A 10,684-nucleotide genomic window follows, 5' to 3' on the forward strand; every position below is an offset into this window, starting at 1 on the left:
ATTCATTACATTAGTTTCTGCTTATGAAGTCCTGCATTAAATGGAATTTGCTTGCCTGAGAATCGGCATTTTCTCGGTACAGTGGTGAAACAGTTTGCTAGCAGTCTTTATAGGGCATAGGGCTACAACAACATTTTATTTTTAATTTAAAATTGAGAGTGATTAAGTTAATACATTCAATTATGAAATTTATATGCAATTTATTTTTAATTGGTAGTTAGAAATCAACGTATATACATATATTGGTAACCATTTTTAGATTGAATTTAGCGGTAAATTTGGGGTAATGATAGTATGGATCTGATGTTTTAAGACACTGGTGACCTCCCTTTATACATGATAGAGTAGCAGGTCTCAGAGGCTATGTGTTGCCCAAGGAGTGATGTCCATGGAGCACTCCAGCCCTCATCTTCCTGCCATTCCTTCTGAGAGACTCCAAGGAGAGCCATCTCTCCTGCACTGTTAAGGCACCCAAATTTCCTTCTGTTGAGCAGACTCAAGAGTGGAGACGCCAGGTCTTGTCCTAATGTGGAATCAGGATCCAATCAGGCTAAGCATTTGTCCCAGGGGTTTGACAACATAGATGTGGCCCAGCTAGATATGGACCACTGGCAAGAGTCAGTGAGGACAGTAATGCTTGACAAAGCCCTTTTTGTCCTGGAAGTCCCCGTGATGCAGGTACAGTGGGGTTGACAACATGCTCCCCAGAACATTGTTCATGGATACATCAGTATTCTCTGTTGTTCAAAGGATACTCTCCTTGTCTGTTTTTTTATTGGAAAAGATTATGCCCAAGCTTAATTTTAAAAAGCCTTCCTGAAAAAGTGCCCTGTTAATTTTTCCTGGGTTTTTTTGCTTTCTGGTTATAGTAAACACAAGCAAATGCAGCAGTTCTGAACGGAAGGAGTTACATAGCGGAGTTCTCACAGATCAGTTTATTGTCCCGCATTGTTTGCTCAGCTTTCAAAGTTCTGATAATTGGTACCATATACATATTTTGAGGTGGTATGGAAAACAAGTAAGCTTTTGCTTTTCCTCTGATCTCATTGTTTCCCTGTTGTAGATGGCTTTCTTTGACTACATAAAAATTGCATTGAAAATTAGTCAGATATGCTTTGAGGCTTTCTTTCCATCATAAAGTTTGCTTTGAATACATCAACAGTTTAAGGCGACTGTTCTGTATTTCTGGTTGCTTCCATGGTTAAGTGTTCTTTATGGTTGCACTTAACATGCTTCCATGGTTAAGTGTTCTTTATGGTTGATTTGAAAGATATTTTAATTTGATCTTATGACTCCATAGGCTATTTTCTGTAGAATCATTCTGTGAATAAAGGGTTAATATGCATATTTACATCTCAGGCTTTGCTCTGTTAAAGAGCCTAGTGGATAGATGTAAAGTTCATGAAAGAATCATGACAAGACGCTATACATAAAGCAGACATAATGCTGTAGAAGCACAGCATCTCTTAAAGAACAGCTATGGCCTAGACTTGAAAATCATTACATGACTTTTTAGCTTCACTGCCTATATCCCCTTGATGAAAGTAAAATGTATTGTGCTTTCTGTAATGGGCACTTGACTATCTGTAGTGCTCCTGAAATGTGTCTGTGACTATGCATTGAAATGGTTATTGACAAATCAGGTTAGATCAGCATAAACAATGATACTGTTATCACTGTGTGCCCACCATAACACCACAGAATGACACAGAGAATCACAGAATGTTAGGGGTTGGAAGGGACCTCGAAAGATCATCTGTCCAACCCCCCTGCCAGAGCAGGAACCTCAATGAGATCACACAGGAAGGTGTCCAGGAGGGTTTTGAGCATCTCCAGAGAAGGCGACTCCACACCCTCCCTGGGCAGCCTGTCCCAGGGCTCTGGCACCCTCACTGGAAAGAAGTTTCTTCTCAAGTTTAAGCGGAACCTCCTGTGTTCCATGTCCTGCCGTTGGACATCACTGAGGAGTCTGGCTCCGTCTTCCTGACATTCGCCCTTTACAAATTTATGAACATTAATGAAGTCACCCCTCAGTCTCCTCTTCTCCAAACTAAAGAGACCCAGCTCCCTCAGCCTTTCCTCATAAGGGAGATGCTCCACTCCCTTAATCATCTTGGTGGCTCCGTGCTGGACTCTCTCAAGCAGTTCCCTGTCCTTCCTGAACTGTGGGGCCCAGAACTGGACACAATATTCCAGATGCGGCCTCACCAGGGCAGAGTAGAGAGGAAGGAGAACCTCTCTCAACCTACTAACCACACCCCTTCTAATACACCCCAGGATGCCATTGGCCTTCTTGGCCAATCTTAGGGGTTGAAGGCTTTCTCCAGGTGGATGCATCTGTAACCCCTATTTCCTAGAATTGTCACAAAATCACAACATGGTTGAGATTGGAAGAGACCTCTGAAGGTCATCTGGTCTAGCTCACCTGCTCAAGCAGGGCCATCTAGAGCAGGTTGTCCAGGACTTTATCTAGGTGTGAATATCTCCAAGAATGGAGACTCGACGACTTCTCTGGGCTACCTGTGCCAGTCACCCTCACAGAAAAAAGTGTTTCCTTATGTTCAGAAGGAGCCTCCTCTGTTTTGGTTTGTGCCCGTTGCCTCTGGTCCTGTCACTGGGCACCACTGGAAAGAGCCTGGCTCGGTCTTCTTTACACTCTCCCTTCAGATGTTTGTACACATCAATGAGGTCCCCCTCTAAGCCTTCTCTTCCTGAGGCTGAGCAATCCCAGCTTTCTCAGTCTTTCCTCAACAGAGATGCTCCAGTCCCTTAGTTATCATAGTGGCCCTTTACTGGACTCTCACCAGTGACTCTGCGTCTTGTACTTGGAAGCCGAGAACTAGATCCAGCATTTGAAATGTCCCTCACTAGTGCTGAGTAGAGGGACACTCTACTGAGACGATCACCTCCCTCAACCTGCTGGCAATGCTTTGCCTAACATGGTCCAGGATACCATTTGCCTTCTTTGTGCATGGGCACGTTGCTGGCTGACATTCAACTTGGTGTCTGTCAGGACCCCAAGGTCCTTTACTACAAATCTACTTTCCAGCCAGTCAGCCCCCACCCATGCTGGTGCAGGGGCTTGTTCCTCCCCAGGTGCAGGACTTTGCATTTGCCTTTGTTGAACTTTCGTGAGATTCCTGTCAGCCCATTTCTCCGGGGGTCCCTCTGGATGGCACAACCCTCAGTCACTCCTCCCAGCCACATGCTGTCATTTCTCAAGAGATGTGAGAGCAGGCACCATCTGATGGCTTCAGTTCTCTTTATAATTTATGTTGTTACAGATAAGATATCTAGGTTGCGGAATTCCTTTGTCGATGTACAAATGAGTTTTGCTAATCAGCTAAGTTGCTCAAAGGAAAGAGACTTGTTTTCCTTGCAAGATAATGTGCCAAAGGATAATAATGTTTTTAACTTGTAATCACTTCTAGTAAATTCTGTGTGTTGCTTTTATTTTGTCATCTCTTAGGATGCAGGAAGTCAACAAATAGGCTTTTTACTTGGAAGCTGTGGAGTTACTGTGGCCTTGACTAGCGACGCATGCCATAAAGGACTGCCTAAAAGCCCCACAGGGGAGATCCCACAGTTTAAAGGTAAGCTTATCATGGATATCAGGGTTCACTTGCTACAAGAACAATCATTACACTTGTTTGGTTGTAGTGGGTGAGGATCAGGCCTGTGATGAAACACTTGCCCCAGGAGCAACCATGGCTGCGGAGACACGATCGGCCCAGCTGCATGTCACTGGCCGGCTGGAAGAGATTGCTGCTCCTGCCTGATGGCTGCCAAGCGGTACGAGTGCTCCTGGTCTGGTTCTCTGCTGGCTCAGCCAGGCTGCTGAGATCATCTGTGACCACAGGAGAAATTAAACCAACAGACTTAGGACTGCAGTAGACGAGAAGCATTTGTACGATTCAGTCCTATAGCTAAGTGCTAGGGAGAGTAACCACTAACAGCAGAATGGTAGTAAACTATTTGGATCAATAACAGCTTAAACTGCCCAACCATTTCTTCAGGGACTGTCTGAGAAGGCCACGGTGGCCGTGTTAGGAAAGCAGTTCTGGAAAAACGTTCTTTCCTATGCTGCACTGAGGTTTAAAAGAAGCAATGTTTACATAATGGTGACACGGGCATTTGCGGAAAAAAATATCTGTCAGGGAAGAGTTTTGTCTTATCTTGTCAGAGCAACAAAAACTGACTTTCCTTTGTACCTCAGGCTGGCCAAAGCTGCTGTGGTTTGTCACAGAGTCTAAACACCTATCCAAGCCGCCTCGCGACTGGTTCCCACACATCAAGGATGCAAACAATGACACAGCTTACATTGAGGTGAGTTAACGAAGATACATCCTCTCCTCGAATCATTGCATGTGGCACTTCTGGATTAGGTAAACATTATTATTAATTCGCTAGTCACAGAAGCAAATAACATCCTGTTTTAGCCTGTTAATAAGTAATATTTTCTAATAAATTATGTTGGATATTGATTTCAGAAAAGTTAATGAAATGTTAAATTGCATTTTGAGGGTTTCTACGTTAATGTTTTTAAGTCATCTGTGTGGCTGCCACAATATTATATTAAAGTTGCCTTGATCAGTCTTGGTCTTGTTCACAGTGTGGGCTCGGCCACTACCCTTGGGATGGGTAGATGGCAAGTTTCACGGTGCAGCTTCAGTCTTATATCACAATCTTCAATCCCTTTGAAAGAGAAGGAACTTCTGATTCAAATGTTTGCTGTCACTTACTGCTTTGTGAGTCACACTCTCCCCAGGAGACCAGCATCAGGAAAGCAAAACTAGCAGTGCTTTTAAGATTAAATTTTCTCTCTTTTTTTTCATTCTTTTTTCCTACTTTGCATAGATTCAAATGCCTCAAAGTCAGTGATGTTAGTATGGAATTTAAATGATTATTCAAAGGGAATAAGTTGAAGTGAATGGAGCAAAGGTATTTCCTATCTTCACATAATGAGAACACTGGGCTAGAGAAGCAGAGATGTCTCAGTTTTCAATCTTGCTGATTATCTTCATCATGGGGAAAAATAAATGTTTAATTTACTTTAATTGCCACTGATAGTTTTCATACTCTTGCATAAAGTTGCAAAAATTACTGCAATCTTCAGCAATGATCTCTCACCTCTTTTTTATGCTGCTTTCTCATGACACTTTCATTTTCTTCCGATCAAAGAGCTTCTGTCTTTCAGACTGTATACATATTCAGAATATATACATATAGATTATTGTAACATACTCAGCAAGGATTCTGCAGTCAACTCTTATCCTTTGCTTTATAAGACACAGAAGGGAGAAGCTCAGGTTTATTGATTGGCCTATAAATCTAACATGTGAACACTGAGCAGCCTGAACTAGGTTATTCTCTGCTAAATCTACCCAGTCCTTTAGTCATTAATGTGATCAGAATTGTTAGATTTATTTTTTCATAATGCTTATATTCAAAAACCAGATGGATTTCTGATTATCAAGCCTGGGAAGCTTCAGTCAAAAAGAGAAAGCCCATCTGAAAAAAGCATCTTCTAACAAAAAAATGCTTCCCAAACTGCTCAGTGCTGCTACCTTCTTAAAATAGAGTCATTAGATGTGTCCATCATTCACCTACCTAGGAAACACTTTAAAACGTACCTGTTAAATAATGGAAATAGGGCAACTATTGCACAGTGACTTTCTCTGCTTATTTCTTTTTAGTACAAAACATGTAAAGATGGAAGCGTGCTTGGGGTTACTGTGACAAGGATTGCACTGCTGACACACTGCCAAGCTCTGACCCAGGCGTGTGGATACACAGAAGGTAAGGAGAACGCTCCCCTTGCTTCATGCTTAAAACCAAGTGTGAATTGTAATTTGTTTCGCATCAGGCTGATGTCTTATGTTTTACACAGATCTGTGTCAAAGGCTTCTAGATTTAATAACCTGATTTTTTTTCATTAGTTTTAGATAATATATACACATTTAAAATATCTTTGTGAGAGGTACAAATAACGTCCTAGCCAATACAAATCCTGCAGTGGAGACTTTACTATGAAAGTTAAGCTTCGAGGTCATCAGTCATGTTATACTGAAGCTTCCTTCCTTTGAATGGGTTTGCCTTGGGTCAGTACCATGTTCTAAAAAATAAACTCTGTTTTGTTTTTCTTGAACAGCTGAAACAATTGTGAATGTACTAGATTTCAAGAAAGATGTTGGTTTATGGCATGGGATTCTTACAGTAAGTATGTTTTTTTTTATTTTATATGAGTATTTGAAAATAAACTAACATAATATGTTTATTACTATCCTGCAGTTTCTTCTGATACAAATTTTTCTGCTTTGAAATAAAAAAATATATGACTGAAACCCATGGTCTTCTGCTAGTGCACTTACCCATAATAAGCACCATAGAGATGCCAGTGTATTTTTATGTGTCATGTCAAGTATTCTGGCCCCATTCTTACCATGTTATTCTGATCTTACTGTTGTGTGATTTTGAGATCAGACTTCATAGCAGAAACAAATTAAATTAATACTTGCCTCTGTAAGGATATGATCCAGTGGCATAGCTGTATTGCCACTGACTAGCTTCTCTATCAAAACTCTCACCAGCAGATGGTTTTGCTAACATTAAAGCATTTCTGATACTTTAAATTGCATTAATTGTCCGCTCACTGTTTGAATATCTTCCTCGATTGACATGGGAGGCAATTGACATATCTTCAAGGATTGCTTCTAAAGGTGCTTCTGCAGTCAGTGACTGACATCATATTTACTATTCAGTCATCATTTTAACAACAAACACCAAGTTTTGAAGGGTCACTCTTTGGGGGTCCCAGGATGTACAGGCCCTACATGCTGTGGTTCCCAGGGAACTGATACACTTTTTCCATGCAGTGTTATACTGTTCTTAATATCAAAGGGCAGTAACAACACTTCTGAAGCAGAAACAATCTATTAGGCTTAATGCTCATAAGTATCTCATGTTAAAAAACTCTTTAGCATTGAACTTGAAAGCAAGCATTTACTAGAGCTTTTCTGTGCCTTCCTTTGCTATTAATCTTTGTATGAACTTCATTTTTTTCATGGCTTGCCTGTAAGTGCTTTTCCTGTACTTACACTTGTGGCAGACTGAAGGGGAACTATCTTTTGCAGGTCTACAAGTGTTTAGATGACTAATCCAGTGGGACACTTAACCTTTCTTAAGCCTAGGTTTTCCAAAGCAAATACTGTATTTAACCTGAGCTGCTGTGAGTGGAGACACGTTGCACTCAGAAGTTGTTTCTAAGTGGTAACAGCAGTAAAGCAGGGGCTCATTTCCAAGCTGATTGTTTAGCAGTAACACTGAGAAATCGCTAAAGCAATTGACTGCCTCAGGCTGGGAGATCAGGTTTGGACCTGTCATTTGTTTCACTCAGCTACTTTTTCTAAAATTCCTGCAATTTTTCATGACCTTGTTGAAAATGCTGGAATTAGCCCACCTGGAGAAGGACTAAAAAAATCCTTAATTTATTTTCAGTTAGAATAAATTGATCTCTGCTTAATCTGTAACTTCAATTTCTCTGTCTACTGTCTTTTAAATAATTTGTGCCCCACTACCATTAGTAGTTTTTCACTCTTCACAGAGATTTATTTCTTTAGACAGACATGTTACTGTTACCTGTCTTTCTGAGTAAAGCGTCTTCATATATACTGAAGTTTAGCAGGCTTAAGGATAATATTAACCTACATAACAAACCTGCAGACATCGTTCATCCAGTGTATTTTTATTTTTTCTATTTAAAGTAAATCACTTAGAGTATAAATGGAAAGAAAATTTGTTTCTTTTTATTTCAGTACCACTTCAAAGTTATGATCTGATTAGTCTAAATCCTTAACCCTTAATTAAAGCATTAGAAAATGAGGTTCTCTTTCATCTTAATGTAGATAGCTAGATACAAAAAGATAAATGCCAGCACTGACAACAAAACAAGCATGGAATGATTTGCATAGATGCCCCTGCCCATAACACAATATAAATAGTTATCATGATTGTTGTATAAAACCCATTTATCTTATTTGCTTTCAGAGTGTCATGAACATGATGCATGTTATAAGTATTCCATACTCCTTAATGAAAGTGAATCCACTGTCATGGATACAAAAAGTCTGTCAATACAAAGGTAAGGAACAAGAACATACACATGTATGCATGACAGTCAACATCAAAAGTACAAATTAATAATACAGCTGTATAGCTTTTATATGGTGTATTAGTAATCTTCCCATTCTTATTGCAGCAAAAGTTGCCTGTGTAAAATCCAGAGACATGCACTGGGCATTGGTGGCACATCGAGATCAGAGAGACATCAACCTTTCCTCACTGCGTATGCTGATAGTGGCTGATGGTGCAAACCCATGTAAGCTATACTTCTGCAGTCCAGTAGAGCATAGGAAGTATTTTCTGTCTTGCATTTACAGTTTCAAATTTTCAATCACCTTAGCTAAAATATTTTAAAAGGATAGGGTTTGTGCACTGCAAACTGTATTATATTTCTGGAAACAGTAATTAATTTGTTTTTTAAAATATATTTTTCTTTAGCTAATCCTGAAACAAACTTGATATTCTACATAACATAAATTTAGGTAAATCCAGTTTTGGCTACCATGACAGTCATATATAAAGACTGAAGTAAATAACCTTAAGCTATAGAAAGGCTCTGAACATTTCTTCTGAATGATGGTGCTCAGATGCAGAAGTAACTGAGAATTTTAGGTGAATACTTATACTACCCTGGGGAACCACACCTGGATCACTTCATGACAGTTAATAGCTTGAACTGTTTCTGTGTGTTATTTAAGATACCAAAGTATAGGTGTTCTGCTTGTTTGTAGTAGTTTGCAATGAGTTTCTGAGTTAAATCTTTAATTTGTGTCATCCTAAAAAAGAAAACTGTAATAAAATTTGTACCATAAATTTAGCCGTAATGGCTTTTCTATGCAAGCATAGTGAAAGGACTTTATGCTCAAAAATTAGTCTTTATTCTCTGTGCACATACACAACTGTATATACATACATATATATAGTTGTAGCAGCTACGACTTCTTTCCCAGTGGTCATGGGTGCTTTTTAAAATTTTTCTTCTGAAAAGCCTGTATATTCAATAGCAGGTTTGCAGTTTGAATAGCATCACTTCAGAAACTGGATTGTTTTTCTCCTCTGATTTTTTTTTTTCTTTACCCCAGGGTCTATTTCTTCCTGTGATGCATTTCTCAATGTCTTCCAAAGTAAAGGTCTAAGACAGGAGGTCATTTGTCCCTGCGCTAGTTCACCAGAAGCTCTCACTGTGGCTATTCGAAGGTACTGTGTTACACCAGTGGAAACAGACCCATTGTAGAAGATATGTGGTAATTTATTCAAGTATGAATCTGCATACTTCTGAATGACATTATTAATTTTCATTTTGTTTATGTCCAAATAAGACATACAAAAATTTGTAGAGTAATAATTTAACTTCAGAGTGCTTTATAATATAGTTCCCATTTCTGTAATTTTATCTAATTTTAAATGAAATAGACTGAAATGCAAAAGCTAATTCTGTAAGAAGTGGGAAAATGCCTCCGTACACGTAAAATTAATTAAAATGTGGGAATTTAAGTGTAATTGCTATCGAGGAAAATTATGCCTTAAAGTAATCTGTTTAAAGAGAATTATGACATTCTGCAGGTTGTTTTTGGCTGACTGGCACTTTTTAACCATTCATAGACTCTCAGTAATCATCTGGAAATTCCCTTTGAGTCTGAGGGATTTGTGCCTAGAAATAAAATCGATTAATTCTAGTAAAACTATTAAGCCTTATGTACAAGAACGTCAGTATGCAGCAGTTGCCTGTCATGAGTGTTGTAGCATGCAGTAAATGGCCAAACTGTTGTCTGTTTTGGCAGAGTTTTCCAACAAAAGTTGTACCTTGAACAGTAGGCGCTTTGTTTTAAAGTTCAGATTTCCTCAGTCATTTATAATTGTTTCACATGTTAAAACATGCAGTATAAAAGTGTAAAGCACTGTAATAGCATTAAGTAAAATACTTCCTGCCACAAAGTTTAAAATATGCTGTCCAAGTGAAATTTAACTACATTTTCAATTAGCTTTCCAACGAAACATCACAGGAAGAAAGACTTGAGGCCAAGAGTGTGGTTGACTTTCAGCCACCTCATTATTAGCTTCAGGCATCTGAAAGCTATCCATCAGGGACATGTCCTGTCCAGGTTAGTTGTCTGTCTGTGAAACACAGGATCTGAGAGCCCTTCCTTCACCTCCCCCAGCCTGTTTCTCAGCTTCATACCAAGGAGAACATTGTTTTTCCCTTGCCATGGGTTTCCCTGCCATAGGCTGTGCAGACCTTCGCTCCCTTGGACTGAGTTCTTGCCTGTAAGTGCAGAGAGGAGGTGAATGGGCAGCAGATGTCACTTATGCTGAGCACTGATTTACCAGGAGAGGGTTTTAATTTCCTGTGCTAGCCCTGGAAAATCTGCCTTAGATCGCAGGTTATGAAGCGGGAGAGCTCACTGTATCTCAATGTGCAATGGCTGGCATGCCCTTTCTAGACTTAAACTCTATGCTTGTAGCCTTCTGAAGCACTAGCTATTCATTTTCAAATTAACTAGCACTGAGAGCTTCCATAAAAAAAATTATTAGCACATAAAATAGTGGATAATTCCCCCCCCCC

At 39.6% G+C, this 10,684-nt stretch overlaps 1 protein-coding gene across 1 annotated transcript in view; it reads left to right on the plus strand.

Annotated features, from left to right (window-relative positions):
* Positions 1-600: 600 nt before the first annotated feature.
* The window catches only part of LOC104529047 (disco-interacting protein 2 homolog C), a gene marked incomplete at its 3' end in the record, with an annotated part of 58,860 nt that continues 48,776 nt past the window's right edge, over positions 601-10,684 (plus strand). The window contains exons 1-8 of the mRNA XM_029086306.1: positions 601-678; positions 3,470-3,593; positions 4,217-4,326; positions 5,697-5,799; positions 6,152-6,216; positions 8,047-8,140; positions 8,258-8,377; positions 9,204-9,318. Coding sequence (XP_028942139.1) covers positions 601-678; positions 3,470-3,593; positions 4,217-4,326; positions 5,697-5,799; positions 6,152-6,216; positions 8,047-8,140; positions 8,258-8,377; positions 9,204-9,318 — 809 coding nt within the window. The remainder of the gene's footprint in view (positions 679-3,469; positions 3,594-4,216; positions 4,327-5,696; positions 5,800-6,151; positions 6,217-8,046; positions 8,141-8,257; positions 8,378-9,203; positions 9,319-10,684) is intronic.

The sequence above is a fragment of the Antrostomus carolinensis genome, unplaced genomic scaffold, assembly GCF_000700745.2.
Source record: "Antrostomus carolinensis isolate BGI_N321 unplaced genomic scaffold, ASM70074v2 scaffold6610, whole genome shotgun sequence".
NCBI classification, from domain to species: Eukaryota; Metazoa; Chordata; class Aves; order Caprimulgiformes; family Caprimulgidae; genus Antrostomus; species Antrostomus carolinensis.